The sequence below is a fragment of the Ovis canadensis genome, chromosome 6 (assembly GCF_042477335.2).
Source record: "Ovis canadensis isolate MfBH-ARS-UI-01 breed Bighorn chromosome 6, ARS-UI_OviCan_v2, whole genome shotgun sequence".
NCBI lineage: Eukaryota > Metazoa > Chordata > Mammalia > Artiodactyla > Bovidae > Ovis > Ovis canadensis.
The window spans coordinates 119,937,038-119,957,711 of NC_091250.1; the positions used below are offsets into that span (position 1 = coordinate 119,937,038).

The 20,674-nt window shown below is 51.5% G+C and overlaps 1 protein-coding gene across 2 annotated transcripts in view; it reads left to right on the plus strand.

Moving 5' to 3' along the window:
• The first annotated feature begins 314 nt into the window (after positions 1–314).
• The window catches only part of CRMP1 (collapsin response mediator protein 1), a 66,428-nt gene continuing 46,068 nt past the window's right edge, over positions 315–20,674 (plus strand). The window contains exon 1 of one of the 2 annotated variants that reach the window (XM_069593232.1): positions 315–695. In XM_069593232.1, the coding sequence (XP_069449333.1) occupies positions 315–695 (381 nt within the window). Of the gene's footprint in view, positions 696–4,573; positions 4,904–20,674 lie in introns of those variants that run through there. The other variant, XM_069593233.1, reaches the window with a different exon arrangement.

Consider the following 20,674-nt stretch of genomic DNA (forward strand, 5'->3'; position numbering starts at 1 on the left):
ACTGCGGTTGGGCTGCCCGCCCTCGGCGCTGCGGCGAGGGCACGTCACGGTCCCTCCACGCCCTCGCCGCGGTCCCCGCCTCCCGGTCCTTTGTAGCCGGCCGCGGTGCTCTTCGACAGCCGCCCGGAGGCCCCGCCCCAGCCCCGCCCCGGCCCCGCCCCGGCCCGCACCCCGGCCCGCCCCTGCCCGGGCCGCAGTCGCGCCTGGGCAGCCGCGGGCCCGCACGGAGCGCGGAGCGCGGCGCACGGCGGTGGCCAGGACCGCGAGCGGGCGGGCGGGTGGGGGCGCGGTCGGGCAGCCGGGCTTGGACCGGTATGGCGGACCGGCGGCGCGCGTGGAACACGGAGGATGACCTGCCCGTGTACCTGGCGCGGCCGGGCAGCGCGGCGCAGACCCCGCGGCAGAAGTACGGCGGCATGTTCGCCGCGGTGGAGGGCGCCTACGAGAATAAGACCATCGACTTCGACGCGTACAGCGTGGGCCGCCGCGGCTCGGCGCGCACGCCGCGCAGTGCTGGCCGGCTTGATGCGGTCGGCCTGCCGGGGCCCGGCGGCAGCGAGGACACGGCCAGCGACGTGAGCGAGCCGTCGGGCTCGGCCGTCAGCTCGCCGGGCGAGCGCGACGACAGACCACCCGCGCTGCGCATCCGCTGCCCCGCGCCCCGCGACCTGCCACTCGGCCGGGACAATGGCCAGGTACCCTCGGGGCGCGCGTGGGCCGGACGGAGGGGGCGGGGTCCTAGGGGCGCGGGGTGTGGGGCCGCCCGGAGGCAGTGCCCGGGGTCCGGAGTGCTGGGGGCCACTGCCCCCGGGCTTGGGAGAGCGCCAAAGGCCCCTCCCCCACTCTGTCGTACAGCATGTTTGGAGAGGTTTGGCCACTTGGTCAGGGTTGGCCAGCATAGTCCATGAGACTCCAGAGGGTCTTTCGAGATCCAGTCCCCTGCTCCTCCTCTGCAGAAAGGGAGAGACCGAGGTTCTGAGAAGGGAAGTAAGTTGGCTAAAGCCGCCACATGGTCCCTTAGAGCGCAGAGGGTCCTCTGGGGTTAATTTCATCCAAACGTCCCCATTCTCTGCTTTAAGAAGACGAGTAGCTCTGTTCCGCATTCATCCCTTCATTTATTCACTCACTCGTGAGGAATTATGGAGCACCTCCTATGTCACTAGCGCCGGGAAAGGTTTAATGAAATGCCTCTGGTTACACGGCTTAAAGCTTAAGCCTTTCCTGAGTGCTCCCTCTGTGTTTTCTGGGGGGAAGGATTTGGTTAAAGATTGAGATCGTTGGGCAGATAGACCTGGAAACCGCGAACCGCAATCACCCGACACCTTCAGAGAATGTTTCTGAGTCCCGCAGGACGCCAGTGTGCTCGCTTCACAGAGCAAGTTGGAGACAGAGCAGGGATTTGAACCAGGGTCAGTAGACTTGGAGGTTTCTCTCCTCGTGAAAGCGGGGGAAACATCAGAGAGAGGGAACGCCAAGCATTGGGCCCTATGGCTCCTCTCCCTTTAGTTGGTGGTCACCAGAGCCACTGGGGGAAGATGGATGGATAGACGACCCAGCTGTGGGATATATGGTCAGGTGCTTGGAGAACAGAAACTGGAGCACCCGACGGCCGGATGCTCGCCTCACCCCAGAACTCCATGTCTGAGCACTGCCGGGGTCCCAGGCCACTATGGGTGCTGGGGTCCCTGTTTGGCACTCCCGCCTCACCCCAGGCCAGGGTGGGCGCGACAGACACTCTGTGAAAATGAAATCAGTTAATGACGCCAGGTAGCGAGCATTCAATAAACATTCGTCGTGTATTATGAGTTTTATCATTATTATCATTTTTATGAACCCTTCTCCCCTTAAATGTTATGAGAGGCATACAGTGAGGGAGCCGCAGTTTGATCTGGACAGAAATCTGGGTGGGTGGGTGGGGGGGTCTTGGAAGAATGGGGGCTGGGCCGACTTGTGGTTGCTCCGATCCAATAGTGGGTCTCCTCCAGCCCCCATCCGCACACCCCGGGTTTTCTGTCAGGGGAGCTCGGGAACTCTCCGTGGTCCTGAATCTGGCTCCTCGCGGAAGGTCTACAGTGCGCGGGAGTGGGGACGGGAAAGGGGCAAGGAAGGGAGATATCGAGAGGGTCCTGTCTCCTTGTCCGTATCCCTTTTCTATCTCTCCCTCCCCACCTCCTTCCCTGCTGTCCGACCTCACTTGCGATCCAGGATTAAGAGCCTGAGAGGGAGGCTTCGGAGACCGCGGACCTAGAAGCCGGGGCCAATACGGCAGAACCGTGGTTTCCAGTCAGGGCTGTGCGTCCTCTTGAGCCTCAGCTTCTTCATCTGTGAAATGGAGGTGGCATCTCCCAGCCTCCCTCATGGTGTGGTGGAGTTTCAGGGAGGCGAGAGAGCTTTGTGCACAGCCGGGAGCTGTGGAAGAGCGTCCATCAGGAGCCGCGGTCAATGTCACTAACGCCAGCATCGGCCCCGGGCTCGGCCCCGGACGGCTCTGCAGCCGCTCCTCGGCCCCTGGGGACGCTGGTCGCTTCCTCTTCCATTCCTCCTTCCTCTCCCCCTCTAGCCCGCTCCCCTTTCTCCATGGTTTCTGGACAAAAGGCAGCGCCTCGGGCGCGCCAAGGACCCCAGAAGCACTCGAGGTTCGCGACCGTGAAGCCAAGGGGCTCGTGATCTACCTTGGGGGAGCGTTTTACTCTCCGCGGGCCTCACGGCTACGGGGTTCGGGTCCCTTAGCCGGCGGGCCTCGCTGCTCCTGCGCGTTGCAGAGGGTACCCGGGCCCTCCCCCCACCCATAAACCTCTTTCCTGGGGGAGGGAGGAGGGGTTTCGGTGGCGCAGGCGCAGCGTCTGCCAAGGCCCAAGGCTGAGCGAATGCGGCGCTTTGTACCCGGGAAGTCCACTCGGAGCTGTGGTCTGTTTGGCCAATAGCGAACCCGCGCCCCTCCCCCGAGTTCTCGACCCCACCCCTGGAGCTACCCTGCCCAGACTGGGCCCTGGGGACTCCCTGGTTTGTGGAATCTAGCACTTAGCAACGCCGAGGAAGGGAATATAGAGTCGGGGGAGAGGGAGACCCCAGTTTCCGGTTAGCAGCAAGAATTTAGGACCCAGCTCAGAGCCGAGGCTGAATGAATGAACGTCCAGACTAGGTATGCCAGAACCTGGCTTCCAGATACTGCTCTGCTGCAGCTAACATGCTTTATATCCGAGAGACATTTTACCTATGTGTCAGCCTCAATTTCCCACCTGTGAAATGGGAAGCTTATGGCCTAGTGTACCTGGAATACTAAACTGTTTCTCTTTTGTGAACATCCCATCTTCATTTTAAGGCTCAGACAACTCTGGCCTCCGTCCTGGACTGGAGGACGGGCTCCCAAGTGGTGATGGAGGTAAGGGCTTCAGGCCCTAAACTCAGAGGTGGGGGGTGGGGGTGGGGGGATTTAGCACGCCTAGTGCACCCTTCCTCTGGGTGGCAGCTTGACGTTTACAAGATGGGGTCTTTTAACAGAGCCTGTGCCCGAGGTTTGAGTTTTGTAGGCTGAAAGTGACAAGGTCGGCATTTTAATTTGCCTGGAGATTTGGGGCACCTGTCTAGTGTTATGGGGGCTTGCTAGGGCTCTCTTTTTTCTTTCTTTTGCCAAGTTTATCAAGCCATGCCCAAGCCTGCTCCTCACCTCTCCCCAAAGCACCATCTGGACCTATGGGTGCTGGGGTTAGTGTTCACTCTCCACTGGGAACCAGGACTTCCTTCTCCCCCGCCTGACCCCTAGCCTGCCCCGGAGGGCTGCGGGGGTCTTAGTGACAATAGTCTGGCTCTGAAATCAGCAATCATTGTCTGGTAGACAGGCTCTGGGAATGACCCGGTGGCCCCATCGGCAGGGGGCTGTGTGATGTGAGGGGGTGGGCTGCAGACGGTAGAGCAGGTCAGCCACTAATTAGGGCCTTGTCTTAGGGGGTCCCTGCTTCTGCAGGGAGGTTCCTACTGAGTCCCCGGAGAGACGGGTTCAGTAATTGGGGTGGGAGGGGTGGCAGAGAAAAGCTTCATGGAAAAGGCATTAGAGATGAGTCCGGTAGAGGAGGTAAGATACTCCGAGAGAGGGCACAGTTTGAATAAAGGCTTGGGCTTGGGGCTGGATATATGCTTGAGCTGTGCAGCGAGTGGCGCAGCAGACAAACGGAGGCTGTGGAATGAGAGGTCAAAGGCGGGAGGTTGCTGGACTGTATCCTCAAAACACTCCAGCAGCCGAGGGAGGGGGAGGGGGTTTCTGGGCATCAGGCCCACATTCCCTCCCCCACACAGATGTTCCCGGAGCCCCCTCGCCCCGGCCCCCGTACGGGACCGCACACCTGTGGCGCTGCCAATGGTCTCCGCCTGCGCATCCGAAGTCCATCTCTGGCTTTCAAAAGAGCCCTGAAAAAACCAGACCTACCCAATCGCGAGAGCGAGGCCGGGGCCCAGCCGAGGGCGTGTGCGCCGGGCGGGGGTCGGCGGGGCTGGTTGGTTGGGGGGCGGGGGGCGGAGTGCGGGGAAGCGGGTGATCGGAAGGGAAGAGCTTCCTGGTTCGAGGCGAGAGGGGCGAATCGGGCTCGGCTCCGCGCCGCCGGGAGGAGCTGTCTGTCTGCAGCCCCCTCCTCCCGCCCTCGTCCCGCCCTCCTCGCGGAGCCGGGCGGTGCAGGCAGCCGGGGCGGCGGCGGCGGGCGAGCGGGCCGAGCAGCCGCGGGCAGCCGAGCTCCGTGCCTCTCGTCACTGGGCCGGGGCCTTTGTCGCCGCGCCCGCGGGAAGCGGGACCGAGAGACAGCCGCACCGAGCGAAAGCCAGCCCCACAAAGTCCCCCGGCCGGGCCGAGGGCGCAAGAGGTGGGGAGGGGGCCATGTCTTACCAGGGCAAGAAGAGCATCCCGCACATCACGGTAAGCCGGGCCCCCGCCCCCCGAGCCCCGCCGGTCTCGGGGCAGGGGCGGGGGGGCGGTGGGCGCCGCCGAGGATCGGCCAGGGTCCGCAGGGGCGGCGGGCCAGGCTTCCTGCGGCGCGGCGGGTGGGGCGGGGCCGGGCTCGGCTCCGGAGCCCCCTCCCCCCCAGCCTCTGGGGACAATGGGGGGGAGGGGGAGCCCTGCATGGCGGGGCGGGGCTGGAGCCTCGGGTCCCTCTCCCCGCGGGCTTGCAGCCACCTCCCCCGCGGCCACCGCCCCCCGCCCCCTTCGCCACGGGATGTGCCGGAGGATGGCGCGGACTGAGAGGATGCGGAGCTGAACAAAAGAGGGAGGGGCGCGGGGGCCCGAACCCCCTCCTTCCTTGTCCTGGAGCCGAAACTCCAGCGCGGGGATAGAGGGGGGGCTTTGCACCGTCCAGCTCTGGCCTCTCGCAGCAGCGTTCCTTGCCTGCTAAGGAGGGGAAAAGGTCGTCTATTGCTCCCCACTTCCCGCCCAGACCAGTGGAGTGGAAGTCTGGACCTAGAGACCAGCGCCATGATGGAGGAGCCCCTCCCAGTCTTCACGGCAGCTAAAAATAACCTAATGGAGAGACTGGGGCGGGGCGGGGGGGCTGTGGCCCTGAAAGGGTTAACACTGGAGGGGTGGTTTAGGAATCGCGGTGGGGGCTGAGCCGTCCTCTGGGTCCCAGGGTGTGGCCGGAAACAAAGGATCCCAGGTCTTTCGGCTTTGTCTCAGGGTGGGGAGCTGAGGGCACAGCGGGGCCCGGAGACCTGGCCTCCATCCTCCTTGCCTGCCGGGCCTTAGGGCTGAATCACACCGTTCCTGAGGGATGTGGACCTCGGGTGCTGGGGAAAACCATGGGCCTTGGGTGGCTAGTATCTGAGCAGCCAGGTAGATGGCCTGCTGGAATTCCATCTCCATGGAATCCTCGAGAAGATGCTTGAGGTTTGAGACAGGAAACCTAGCATCCTCCTTTATCCAGAAGGGATAAAAGCTCAGGGATGGCCCCAAAGCACCTTGGGGAGGGCCACATTGGGTAAGGGGTAAGGAACTGATGTTACCCACTTATCTGCCCGGTGTATTGTGAATCTTGTTTTATTGAATCTTCTTGGTAAGCCTTCTGAAGGAGGCATTGTCCACCTAAAGCTCTCAGAGGCTGGAGCACTGGGGCGCAGTTGAGAGGAAGGTTGGGAGGGGGCTGGCCCCCTTGCTTCTCCAGAAGAGCCCTGCCTCCTGCCCAACTCTGGACTGAGTCTTCCCTTAGAAAACCCCTTGGCCCAGCTTCAGGTCTTGTCAGCCGACCTTTGCTGAGTCATATCCAGATATGTGACTCCTGAAAATGGGGGCCACCAGCCATCCCTAATCCCTGCCCTCTGAGACACAGAGGCATATGCGACCAATCCCTTAGTGTTGTAGCTGGCTAAGAATCCACAGGAGGGATGTGGTTGCCTCAGGGCCAAGCAGTGTGGGAGGAATGTGTGGAATATTTGTAGGAGCCAGTCCCAGCTTTTGGACTCTGACACTGCACTCAAGGGATGTGAGGCAGGAGATGGAGGTGATGCAGTGATTGATGAGTTCGGAGGCCTGGGTACCATTGTGGCTGTGGACCAGAGCAGATCTGTACCCTGTACTGGACCCCTGTTTCCACGAAGGAAGTTTAGCAAGATGGTCTTTGAGGTGGGTCTATGAGAGCAGTGCCTCTGGAGTTGTATGGCTCTCTACACAACCGCAGTAGTCTCCCTGCCTGCTGGCTGTGGCCCTCTGGAGTAGAGCTGACCTGGCCCGGCTTTTATACCAGATAGATCTGGGTGTTCAGCCCTGCTCTGCCTCCTTTCTGAGCCTTGGGGCTCTGCTATCCAGAGTGTGCCAAGCCCTGGCCATTTCACAGGACCCTGGAGCATTCATTCAAGAGGACCCTGGCAAAGGGCTTAGTGTTTGGTGGGCACACAGCAAGGGCTTCAGAACTTCTGGCCGATCCTGATCCTGCTTCTTTAGTCCTTTGTGCAAAGCAGGCAGTTAACCTGTATGTCAGGGAGAGTCAGAGAGAGTGGCTCTGGCAACTCTAGTAGCGTGGGGAGGAGAGATGCTGAAAATGATCCTTAGTTCCTGGAAAAGTGGCCCTTGACAAGGCATTTGTGTTTGATGTAGTCCACATAGTCCATTCCTGGAGTAGGACATGGCAACCCACTCCAATATTCTTGCCTGGAAAATTCCGTGTACAGAGGAGCCTGGCAGGCTGCAGTCCACGGGGTCACAGAGTCGGACACAACCGAGCCACTGAGCACGTAGTCCACTCCAGCTAGAAGGGTGTGTGGTTTAAGAGGAGAAGCCAGAGAGGATGGACTTGGATGGAGCTCCTTTGTAGGGCCACAGCTTTTTGAGAATCTTTGGCTGATAATGCATAAGAAGTGACAAGAACCGGAATGCCATTCAGTGAGTGGACGGGCATTTTGGCTTTTCACTTACTGCTCCCTTAACCTGTTCAACAGTACTCAGTTCCTAGGTTAATAATAATAATAATAGGATCTGGTCTGTTCCATGCACCTTCTGTGTGCTAAGGAAAGTGGACATAAGATGGGCGTGTCCTTCACCTTCCCAGAATTTAGTAAAGACAGACATTTCAGCCTGAAATGGCAACAAAGTGTGTGTGTGTAGGGAGGTGGCGGGGGAGTGTTGTCATAAGGGAAATACAGGAGACTTGAGGGGACCTCCACAGTGACACCCAGTTCTGGAAGGGGCAGGGAGTTAGGGAGGAGGGAGGGGATTCTCTGAGAGTCAGGGAAGACCCTGAGGCCAGAGTGTGACCCCTTGGAGAAACTGAAGGGGAGTCAGCATTGCGGAGCCCGACCTCTGCATCCAAATGTGGCTTCTCTGTGCAATTAGAGCAAACCTTGGAGACAGGTAAGATGTTTTTGGCAGCAATGGTGTGTGTGTGGCCTGTGGAGAGACCAAATCCTGGGGGGGGAGGCTGTCAAAAGGACCAAGATGCATCCTTAAGTCCCCTTGATGTTGGGTCTTTGTGCCCTCTTGAGCCTCAGCTCGTTCGTCTGAACAAAGGGGATAAGGTCACAGCTTTGGCAGTGAAATCAAGAGATAGGAGAGAGGATGTGAGCAGAGGAGAAGGGACACCCCAGACAGGGCACAGTGGGGACAAAGGCAGCTGCGTCACAGAAGCCCTCTTCTACTCATCTTGACTCCGGTGTCTTTTCCTCTATTCCTTGCCTCCGCCTTTTTTGAGATACTAGAGTAGCCTGATAGAGAAGAGGGAAAAAAAAATCGAAACACTTGGCTTCAGCCCCCAAGGATTGTTTAAAATATTAATAAAGCTCCCTTTCACGTGTGGCTTTTTAAAAAATTAATGGCGTAGCCGGGATTAATTTAAAGTGGGTTTTTGGTGCCCACTTGGGTGGTTAAATGAGTAGGGCATCCTGGGCGTGGCTCTGAACAAACAAAGGCTGATGGCTCTGCAGATGCGCTGTGTCCCCATGGAGCCACCGAAGGGGAGGCAGGTGTGTCCACTGAGATGGTTCAAGAATTATTATTATTACGAATAAGACCATGTGTACTGATCATTTGTGATTTTTGCAGGCCATTATGGCATTCAAAAAGATTTTTTAAAAAGAGGATTTGTATGATCTCTAACTGGGTTTTTTGAGGAAGGCAACCTGTTTCTCAAAGAGTAAACTGATAAGCTTCTTCGGTGGCCTGTGGAGAAATGAAGAGGTCCATTCAAGCAGGGAAGAGCAGATAGTCTGGTCTGCTTGCTAAAATAGTCACCGTCTGATTGAACTCTTTGTGTGTGTATGTGTGTTAAGTCAAACATTCAAGATGAGATGAGCAGGGAAGAAAGTGATCATTAAATAAAAAAGTACATCAGACTCAACTACCTAATAGACAGATGTGCAAAAAGCTTGTTTCTTCCTAAAGATGGTATTCAGCCTACCTTTAACTATGTGGTTTATCTTGGTGCCTTTTTATGCAAAGAATTTGAGATGCCTACAGGGATTTGTCTTGCATCTAGTGAAATCGGAGGGAAGTAGAATAGCAGGACTGAGACTCAAGGAAGAGCAGAGACCAAACCTGCCAGTGATGTGGCCCACAAGAGGAGTACTAGCGGACATCTGGTCCTGAATCTGGTTCTGAATCGGGGCTTCTGTCATCTTGGGCAGAGAAGCAGACAGTCCCAGGTTGGTCAAGTTCATGATCAGACAAGGAGTAGTTGGCCATATTCTTTGGGGTAAAATTATTTTAAATTAGATTCTTAAAAGGTGTATCAGAGAGCATGCAAGTGATACTGCATTGTGACATCTTCTATAACATAACTGTACACACTTAGACCTGAGTGCGTGTGTTTTATAATGAACTTGGCCAAGACTGAGTACGTGAAAACACATAATACAACATTTGCAAATGCACACAGTGAGTGACTAACAGATGACAGTTCCCTCCCCGCAACACAGGAGATGAAGATACAGAATGACAGGTAATCAGCGACTGTTAGCTGCAGATCTTTTCTGTCCCTTGAATTGTGCAAGATGCAATGGGTGATTAGAAACACATATTTCATGATCTTGACCTTTCCAGCTAAATGGAAAATTGCACATACCTGGAAAGACTGAAAAATGACCAGAGGGTGATCTGCGGAATAGAGTACAGGTGTTAGAGGTGTTCAGAGAAGGGACGGCTCAGCTTTTGCCAGAAGCAACTGGAGTTAGTCTCTGGGGGCTTGGGGGATGGCATGAGCTAGGTGTTGAGGGCTTTGATTGGTGGAGACACAAGAAGAGCATGCAAGGCAGGTGGAATAGCTTGGGCAAGACCTGGGCTGGAGAATGAATGTGGTCAGCAGAGTGAGGATTTTACATAGCTGAATCTGAGGATGAGGAACTGGAAATACATTTGAATGGCTGGGGAGCTGGAGAATTCTACAGGGCTTTAGAAGTCAGGCAGAATGCGCTCAGAGTGACAGAAATAGCTCACGGGTTCTAAGTCTGGCTCAAATGCAAATGGGATGTTTGATCTTGGACAAGTCAGTTCTTCTCTGGGCCTCAGAACCCTTTTCTTTACAGAGCTGGAGTAGATAATTCAGCTCCAAGTATAGAAAATTCTGACTTTATTCTGAGGGTAACAGGAAGGCTCCAGAAGTTCTTGAGCTGGGAGGATGGTGATAAAGCCAGAATGGAAGAATGTGGACTCTGAAGTCAAACTCTCTGCGTTTGAATCCTAGCTGTTCTGCTTACTTGCTGTGTAATTTTGGTAAGTCACTTAATTTATTTAGCAAAGGGAGGCCTGGTGTGTTGCAGTCTATGCGGTCATACAGACTTGGACATGACTGATGCAGCTTAGCATGCATGCATGTACTTTACATTAATATCAGACCGTATTCATAGAACCTTAGGGATTCAGTCCTAAGCAAATATTTGATTTATACAGCATCAAAGTTGAGAAGAAGCTTTTAAATTTTGTAAATTTCTCTGTGTTTATACATTTGAGGCCGCAGAAAAGAGTGTCCATTGCTTCTCCCCCACCCCCAGCCTCCCCTCTAGTGTAGGAGTTTTAAGTACCCTCTCCTTGCTTACCTCCAGAGGCAGGGAGATCACCATTTTGTATACCAGCCTGCTTACTCCTGGGCAGATCTGTTGTTGGAAAAATCTCATATGTAGAGAGAGAGTCTACCTTTCTCCCTCAGAAATTTTCACAGATGCCTTCGTCTTTCACACGGATATTCCTGGAGGATCTGGAAGATATTTCTCAGTTACCTAGGACCTTCTGTTTTTCAAAATGTCGCCAGTTCTTCAGTGCAATTTCTAAGTACAATATTTGGATTTTTCTTTCCTTTTTTCCCTCTCCCCTCCTTGCCTTTTTTACTTTTTGCTGTTCTTTATTTCTGAGCATGGAGAATGAAATGGATTCAAAATAAAACTTTAGTTATTGGGCTCCTTTTAAACTGGCTTGGGCTTCCCAGGTGGTGCTAGTGGTAAAGAACCCGCCTGCCAATGCAGGAGACATAAGGGATGCGGATTCAATCCCTGGGTCGGGAAGATCCCCTGGAGAAGGGAATGGCAACCCACTTCAGTATTCTTGCCTGGAGAATTCCATGGACAGAGGAGCCAGGTGGGCTGCAGTCTGTAGGGTTGCAAACAGTTGGACACAGCTGAAGTGGTTTAGCACACATGCAAACTGGTTTAAATACTTTCTAGGGTCAAACTCCTTTGAGAAGCTGATAAAACCAATGGAAGCTTTTCCTGTTTCCTTCAAAACACACAGAACATTCAGCATAAGGCATTGGGCTTTATAGGTGAGTATTTAGTGTGTCAAGAGCTTTTACTTAAGTAGTCCTGTCAGTTAGGTACTTTGATTAGCTCCACTAACGGGGGTGGGGGGGGGGAAACTGGAACACAGAGATTAAGTTCTTACCACAGGTCATCCAGCTAACAACTTGTATAGGAGTAAGCTATAGTCTGTGGGGTGAAGGATCTCACAGTCTCATGGGTGAAATAGACAAACAAAAATGAACCAAAAGATGAAATGTGAAATGATGCTACTAAGGAGTACAAGCCGTATGCTATAGGAACTCCAAGAGGTGAACACATGCTCCTGGAGGCAGAGTGCTGCGCCTGACAAGGTGAGCCGGAAATCAATGGGCAGAGCAGGCGTGGCAGGAAGTCCAGGTATCAGGTGCCATAGACCAAGGCCCAGGGCTGTGAAAGTGCGGCTTAGAGAGCCAGAGTGCAGTGCAGTGCTAAACTGCTTCAGTTGTGTCCAACTCTATGCGACCCTATGGACTGTAGCCCGCCAGGCTCCTCTGTCCATGAAAGTCTCCAGGCAAGAACACTGGAGTGGGTTGCCATGCTCTTCTCCAGGGGATCTTCCCGACCCAGAGATCGAACCCATGTCTCTTACATCTATCTGCACTGGCAGGAGGGTTCTTTACCATTAACACCACCTGGGAGGCCTTAGATAACCAGACTATAGTGTGAATAGACGAATATGGTGCAACGCTGGGAGAGGACAGGGGTCAGACCAGGAAGAGCCTGGGAGGCGTACTTTAGCCTGCATGTGAGTGCAAGCTGGAGAGAGGTCTAAGGAGAGGCACACCATGGTCAGTCCCATGAACAGAGGAGCCTGGCAGGCTCCAGTCTCCAGGGTCCCAAGAGTCGGACACGGCTGAACGACTAAGCACACGCACGACATGGCTGCATTTGTGTTTCGGAAAGGTCACTGGCTGGGGTCACTGGGAGGGGTCAAGGCAGGCAGCAGGGAGACGGGGAAGAGGGCTGACCTGGGGCAGGTGCAGTGGGAGGTGGAGATGAGCAGGTGGGTATAAGGATACTTCTGGAATAGATGTTGGGTTTGGGTGTGAGAGGTTAGAGAGCTGAAAATGGAACTGGGCTTTTGAATGAGATTTATTTCCCCAGGTTGCAAGGACTTTATAAATCAGACACTAAGCTCTGTCTACACATCAATTCATTTACTTTTTCAAAACCACTCTCTGCCTTACATATAGAACACTGAAGTACAGAGAGGTAAACATGCCTAAGGAACAAGGGTAATAAGTGTGGGGCCCGCTTAGAACTCATGCATTTTGGCCTCTACCCACCATGTCCCTAGCCAGCAGACAGCACTGCTTCCTTGTTAAATGAGCATTAAATGAGATAGTAAGTGTGGAAGCACCTGACACACAGGAGGCGTTGTCAGTAATTGTTAGGTGAATGCTTAGTCATGTCTGACTCTGTGATGCTCTAGCCCACCAGGCTCCTCTGTCGGTGGCATTTTCCCAGCAAGACTACTGAAGTGGGTTGCGCTTTCCTCCTCCAGGGGATCTTCCTGAACCAGGAATTGAACCTGCATCTCTTGCGGCTCCCACATTACAGGCAGATTCTTTACCACTGTGCCACCCAGGACATCTTTATCAGGTGAATAGGGGTCTGCATTTCCTGTCTTACCACTGGAGAGCCCTTTCCAAGTTTCAGAGCCTTTAATCTGCCTACCCCCTTTTGGCCACACTCAGAGCAATCCTATCAGAAGGGCCGCGAGATGCCTGACGTTAGGAATGGGTTTGATATGTATGATCTATTCTTGCTCATTCCCATTCTTCAAAGCAGGGAACTGAGGCACAGGCATCTTAACTAGGAACACTGGGGTAACTGTCACAGGGCATTGGGGTGTCACTTGGTAGGTACCCAGTGGCACTAGGTTCAGATCTGCCTCCATTATCTCCTGACTGGGTGACCTTGAGCAGATTATATCACTTCTCTGAGTTTGCTTATTTGTAGCAATAATACCTGCTTCTTAATGTGACTTCAGAATTAAAAACAGGAAAAAAAATGAATGAGAAATGAAAATCCGTGTAGTTCAACTGGTCCTCTGTATGTACTTGGGAATGCAGTTTTCTTGAAGGCAAAGGATTTCTGCCAAGATTGCCTTATATAAGATCAAAAGCAGAGACAAGGAAGTGCAAAAATGGGTCTCCACATACATCCAGATTTGTCTGGCCTCTCCCTTCTGTAGGAAGCCTGAAGACCTTGCCCGCTCCTGGGGTCATGACAGAGCTGTGTTATTTTAAAACCAGATATTCAGTTCATCAGTATTTGCTGAATGTCTGTTAGGTACAGTGGAATTTGAGATCTCGCTGTTAAAATTGCAGTTGCCATGGAAATGGGCCTGAGCTCACAGAAAATCCTGCAGCCCCTGGAGACCACCTGTATTTCTGATTCATGAAGGAGGGCGATGCCGCTGTGTCCTCTCCTCATGCAGGTGGAGAACAAATGTTTGTTCATTACATTCAGTCTCAGGCCTGTTGCCATTTCCAGGGTTGCTTTCCTGGAAAATGTGGCAAAGGGCTGCTGGCTGACAGGCTGTCCCCTGAGGCAAAACCAAAGGCAAATGATTTTTGTGAATTAATAAGAGCATGCAGCTGCACTGTAGGTAGCTCTTGCTACTGCAGGGAGGCTGGTTGGGACAACTGTGAGGGGAGCCTAGAAGAAAGAGGGATCTGGTCATTAGGGGTAGGAACAGAGTCATGGGTTTATAAAATATTTGAGCTAGAAAATCAGACAGCAGCTACTGGGGCTGTGGCTCCTGGCACAAGTTTTGGATGGTGTATCAGTTCACTTTGATTCAATAATACTGCATAACAAACAACCCCGTCATCCTGTGGCTTACAACAAGAGTTACCTGTTGTTCTCAGGTCTGTGGGTGGCAGAGGCTTAGCTGGACTCAGCTAGACTTGTCTTCAGGTTTCTGTTTGAATCAGCTATGCTTCTCACAGCATCCCATTCTGAGACTCAGATTGAAGAAGGCATCATTGCTTGGGTCCTGTGGTTTTCATGGTGGAGGACAAACTCTCAAAGAAATTGAGCTGAAACCCACCCGCCTCTTGAAGCTTATGCTCAGATTGGTGCACTCACATCCACTCTCAGTCTGTTGGTCAAAGCGAGTCATGCAGGCACACCCACAGTCGGTGCGACTGGGAGAGCCCTGCACCCACACTAGAGCATGGCCAGGGTGTGAGGGCGGGAAGGAATGTGAAAGAAAGAACCCAGTCTAGCACAGAAGGTCTCCGTCAAGAACGTCTGAGGTATTTGTTAATAACATAAATTCCTGTCCCATAAACTAGATCTGGCAATTGAAAATCTTGACAAAAGCACTAGGATTGGAATCCCAGTGGGTTTGCAGCATTATCTAGGCTCTGGAGCCATGTTGTGAGTTGCACTTGCATGAGTGGAGGGCATAGCTCCCTGACCAGTTGAATGTTTGAGCTGCAAGCGTGAGTCAGTGGCTTAATGTCAGTCAGTGGCTTGTAGAGTTTAAAAGGCTAAGAACTTTCAGAACTCACCTTGACATTTCCTTGCCTCATGAGAAAGCAATTCTACCTGCACTCAATGCATGGACAAGCACTTCCTTTACCTTTTTGAGACTTGTTTTTGTGCTTGCCCTTCAGACACAAAAAGGTTCTTCATCTTTCAAGGAGTAATTTGTCATTTATTTACTCTGAGCCCCTTCCCACTGATAAATCAGGCAGCCTGATCAAAACCTCTATACACTTACAGCCTGTAAGTGGATGGAGTTGCCCTCTTTGTATAAAGCCAGTACCCCTATTTTTGGCACTCACTCATCCACTGACAAAGTTAAAAGACTTGCTTCTTGGAAGGGGAGCTATGACAAACCTAGGCAGTGTATTAAAAAGCAGAGACACCACTTTGCCAACAAAAGTCCATATAGTCAAAGCTATGTTTTTTCCAGTATTCATGTAATGATGGGAGAGTTGGACCAAAAAAAAGGCTGAGCATAGAATTGATGCCTTTGAATTGTGATGCTAAAGAAGACTCTTGAGAGTCCCTTGGACTGCAAGGAGATCAAACCAGTCAATCGTAAAGGAAATCAATCCTGAATATTCATTGGAAGGACCGATGCTGAAGCTGAAGCTCCTATACTTTGGCCACTTGATGCTAAGAGCCGACTCATTGGAAAAGACCCTGATGCTGGGCAAGATGGAAGGCAAAAGGAGAAGAGGGCAGCAGAATGAGATGGTTATATAGCATTACCAACTCAATAGACATGAATTTGAGTAAACTCTGGGAGATCATGAAAGACAGAGGAGCCTGACCTGCTGCAGTCCATGGGGTTGCAAAGAGTCAAACATGACTTCAAGACTGAACAACAACAAAATCCACTGACCCCAGTTTGCAGTGTGTGAACTAGTGAACCATGGTAGGAAAGGGGATATGGGGTGTCACAGGCTCTCCCCCCAATTTCTTGAGTGGAATAATTAAAGTATTGAAACGATGGCACTCGGTGAGATGTACTTGAAACCAGCTGTTACGTACAATGTGAAGCATAATCCATGATTGTTTTTGATCTGTGGGAATATAAAGACTACAGATACACCGTGATCTAAGAAAGAAAAGCAGTGAAGAACTCCATGGATGGGTGAGGTAGGAGGGAGCCAGATCTTCAGCATCAAAAAGTGAAAGTGTTAGTTGCTTAGTCGTGTCTGACTCTTTGTGACCCCATGGACCGTAGCCCACCAGGCTCCTCTGTCCATGGAATTCTCCAGGCAAGAATACTGGAGTGGATTGCCATTTCCTTCTCCAGAGGATCTTCCAGACCCAGGAATAGGACCTGGGTTTCCAGCACTGGAGGCAGATTCTTTGTCATCTGAGCCTCCAGGGAAACCACAGTTCATCACAGGGTTTCAGGAAATCTGTTTCTAGGTGCCTAGTGGTGTTTCAGGACCATGGACAGCATACAGTACTGCTTTCCAGTCCTCATTTACTGCATGGAACCTGAAAACTTCAGAACTGTGTCCATATGAATACTATTTATTTTGCTGGAATCTTCCACTTCTGCTCCACTTTTCTGCTTCATGTCTGTGTGTATGTGTGTGTGTGTTAAGTCACTTCAGTTGTGTCCAATTCTTTGCGACCTTATGGACTGTAGCCTGCCAAGCTTCTAGGTCCAAGGGATTCTCCAGGCAAAAATACTGGAGTGGGTTGCCATGCCTTCCTCCAACTTCATGAGCATCTCATATTTCAGAACCCAGCTCAAACATCCTCTCCTTGGTGAAACAGTCACTGTTTTTCTCTGTCTCTGTGATAGCAACTTTCACTCTCTAATGTTTTCCAGATAGCAGCCAAGTTGCTAAACTAGTGACTTTGGGGTAAGTGGTTGGTTTGATGAGAGTGGAACCTTGTTTTTCTTCTAAAGCTCCCCAGAGCTTAATGAGTTTTCTGTTCCTCTAACTTTACTTTGGAAATGACAGACTTTATTCCCACCATGCAGGAAGGAGAACAGAATTCAGGGAGGCTTCATGCTTACCTCAGGAAAGTGATACACAAGGTACAGTGTGATCCAGACCTCCCCTCCTAACTGATGGTTGTTTATTTTGCTGTTGTGTGGGTAGAAATATCGGAAACTGTAAAGGCTAATTTTCGTAAGTGGCATTCAACGTGGTACTTGATGTTCATGAAGAGAGCAAAGGCATCCTGCCAACACCTACTCTCTCCTCGCAGTTGGGGCTGAAAGGGAGGTTAGGGTTGGGTTTGGAGAAGAAAGCCTTCCGTTCTCTGTGCTGCTGTTCTGCTCCCCACGATGTTTGGCCATGGAGATGTGATGACTGCCCAGCACCAAGGTGTAGGCGGGCCCCACCCATATTGAACAACCTCACGTGTATTGAAAAGGATTTGCACTAAGCAAGTTCCTGTTCCCAGGCAGCAGGGTTAGACTTCTGGGGAATGTTAAAAGCATAAAACAGATTTCGGATCTGTCAGACCACTCTGTCCTCCTTTTTTCATTATTTCTCCCCCAGCTTCCTCCCTTTCCTTCTTCCCTCTTTCATTCATTTTCCTTCCCTCTTTATCATTCCTTTATCTCACTCTTCTCTCCTCATGCCCTTTGTCTTTTCAAACACTCTTTCTTCTCCTTCCTTCCTGGCTGTAACTCCTCCCCTCCCACTCAGCAAACATTTGCTAAAAACTTTGTAAGGGCCCTGCATGGTCCCTGGGGATTTGGAGATGAGTCACACAGAGCAGCTCTTCTGGGAATGGAGGGGTATCCAGCCCAGCAGGAGATGGGCACATGACCAATGGCCATGAAGTGTGATGAGCATTGTGGGGGAGGGGTGCACAAGAGGCAATGGGGACATGGGGAGGCACCCCAAAGCCTGCACTGGGTGGAGTCAGATACTACCAGAAAGATCTACCATGTAGAGAGTTTGGTATTTTGCTTTTCCACCTAACATTTTATTCTCTAGCACTGTGCTTTATCCTTTAAAATCCCCGGGGAGGGACTTCTCTAGTGGTTAAGAGTCTGCCTGCCAATGCAGAGGATGTGGGTTCAATCCCTGGTCTGGGAATCTAGGATCTCACTTACCGCAGGACAGTGAAGCCGGTGCACCGCAGCTGCTGCAGCCTGAACGCCCCCAGAGCCCGTGGGCTGCAGCGAGAGAAGTAGCCCCCACTCACCACAACCAGAGAAAGCTTGTGCATGTCAGCAAAGACCCATACAGCCATAAATAGATAAATAAAATCCTGGGGGATATTTTAGTAGCTGAGTGTTAGGCCATTAGTGGTGTGGTATCTTGTTACTCAGTTTGATTTTCCTCTTTGTGGATAATTCTTTGACCCTGTTTGGGATATTATCCTAAGGACAGATTCCCAGCACTGAATTTCTAGGTCAAAAGTCAAGATCTGTGATACAATTTGTAACAATGGCTGAGGCATACCCTTACTAAGAAATCCCAGCTTGAAGGAAGCTGTGCAGATGATCAGTGTCTCTTCTCCCACTTCTGCCCAGTTTGGGCAGTCCCAGTTCAGAAGCTTTGGTGGGCTTGAATTCCTCCTTGGTGAAAGCCTTTTCATGATCGTCATTACCATCGTGACCAGCCCAGCCTTGCGTCTGCTTGTGGCGTTAGAGCCCCTGTGAGCCTGGACCTGCTTGACTCTCCAGCTTCCTCACCCTGTGGTCCTTCTTCAGCCAGAGGAAACCACTGGCAGACCCTTGAGCGCTCTTGGAACCCCCTGACCCATGCCTGTCCCCTGCCATTGCCTCCCTCTACCATCTCCTCTGTCTGTATTAGCTGCTCAGTCGTGTCCGACTTTCTGCAACCCCACGGACTGCAGCCTGCCAGGATCCTCCATCCATGGGCTTCTCCAAGCAAGAATACTGGAGTGGATTGCCATTCCCTTCTCCACCTCTCTCCTCTGCCACGTGCCTAATTCCTCACTCTTCAAGCTCAGAATAAGCACGATTCTCCTGGAAGGGCTGGAGTGGAGGCCTTCTGTGCTCCTACCACACCTCTGTCCAAGCCCTTCCCACACTGGGGTGCAAAGGTCTGGTTATGATTCAGTCTTTCCCACTGGCCTGAGAATTCCTAATGGGCAAGATTTTTTTTTTAGCTGCACGTACTGTTTTCTTAAGCAAATATTTATTGAGTGTAATTTCTGCTACAGAAAATGGCAAAGAATAAACAATGTGTAACTTTGCTGAGTATTCACCAGTGGCAGGCCTGGGCAAAGCATTTTATATACATACCCCATGGGGTTCTCCCTCAGCCCTATGAGGCAGGGACAATTATCCCTATTTTATAGATGAAGAAACTGAGGCTGAGACAGGTTAAGTCACATGGGTGGCAAATGAGCAGGGATTGGAAGCTGCATCTGACTCTGAACGTTTGTTCTTACACAGCACTGATCCAAGGCTGTGAACCATGATGAGTATAAGTCTGTTTAGGTTACTGCTGTCACCGGGGAAGAAGTGGGCAGTCTCTGACATACCCTTGTTGTTAGATTTTGTTGAATTTTTAATGAGGTATTTAATTTTCTTTCAAGGTATTTTAACAGTGAGTCTTGTACAGAGTTTGTCATTGTTTACATCTGCTGACTGTTTGCTCCTTGTGGTGATCCTGGGAGAGGCAGGGTATTGGTATTTTTTTTTAAAATGTGTGATTTTTATTAAACTCTTCAAAATTATGTGTCATAAAATTTACTGTTGGAGGGAAGTACAGCTCTGTAGGGTTTTTCACTCACACTTCCTGCATGAAGAAAGGGAGTCCTAGATCCTCAGGTTCTTTCTAAATTGCATCTAATGACGGGTAGTTACGGCTTCTACCATGTGCCTGTGTGCTAAGTCACATTAGTCGTGTCTCTTTGCAACCCTCTTTGTAGCCCACTAGACACCTCTGTCCATGGGGTTCTCCAGGCAGGAGTACTGGAGTAGGTTGCCATGCCTTCTTCCAGGAGCCAAACCTGCATCTCCGGCAACTCCTGCATTGCAGGCGGATTCTTTACTGCTGAGCTGCTAGGGAAGCCCCCAAATGGGTGAACATGTTTAAAAATGGGACGAAGTGTGTTTGATGGAGCGAACGCTGGACAGGAAGTTAGGAAACCTTGGGTCAGATCTCCACCCATGTTGAGTTTGTGAATTTGGTAGATCAGCCCATCTCAAGCTCCATTTCCATCTGAGGTCAATGGGACCTCACATTCCCTGAGAACCATTCAGCACACACAGGCGTGGAGAGCGTCACAGCCATAAAGCACATTTCCTGAGATGTCTTCTGAGAAAAAGTATCTTTGTCAAGTGTCCCACAGAATGGGAAGTGCCGGGGTCCAGCCCCAGTGGATCCAGGGAATTCGAAGGTGGGGACGGAGTCGGCGTCTTTGGAAAAATACATATTTAATCACAGATATAGAGAGATTAGAAATGGATAGTGTAGTAGGAAGATTAGTGGAGAAAAAGAGGCTGAATAACTTGGATTACGTGGAATAGCATCCATGCTCCAGATGGGAATTCAGCCAGAAAAACGGGAGCAAGAAAGAAGCGACATGGGGGGATCAGTCTTTCCAGAAACTGATCCGATTTCTTTATTTTTGGGTTTGCTTATATACCTTTTGTTACACATAGGGATGAATACAGAGTCACGCGGGGGTCAGCAGTCCTGACCTTTATCAAAATCAGGTGCTTCACATAAATGTATAAAAAAGGTACATCATCTTCTGGCCATGAGTGAGACCTGCTGACATTTTATGATCCTTTCTTTCTGATAACCAAAAAACTTATTTCTTCCAAGGGTGTTTTTTCTTAAACCAGGCAGCACCCTCCAAATAAAGTTACATTCCTATAGGGTGAGGGTGTAGTGAGTTACAATCAAGAAAGGAATTTATTTAACCCAAGGTTAACATGATTAGTCTTAAAGGTTAATACTTATTTCTTCCTATATGCTAGTTATATTCATTATAAGGGTAGGGAACATGG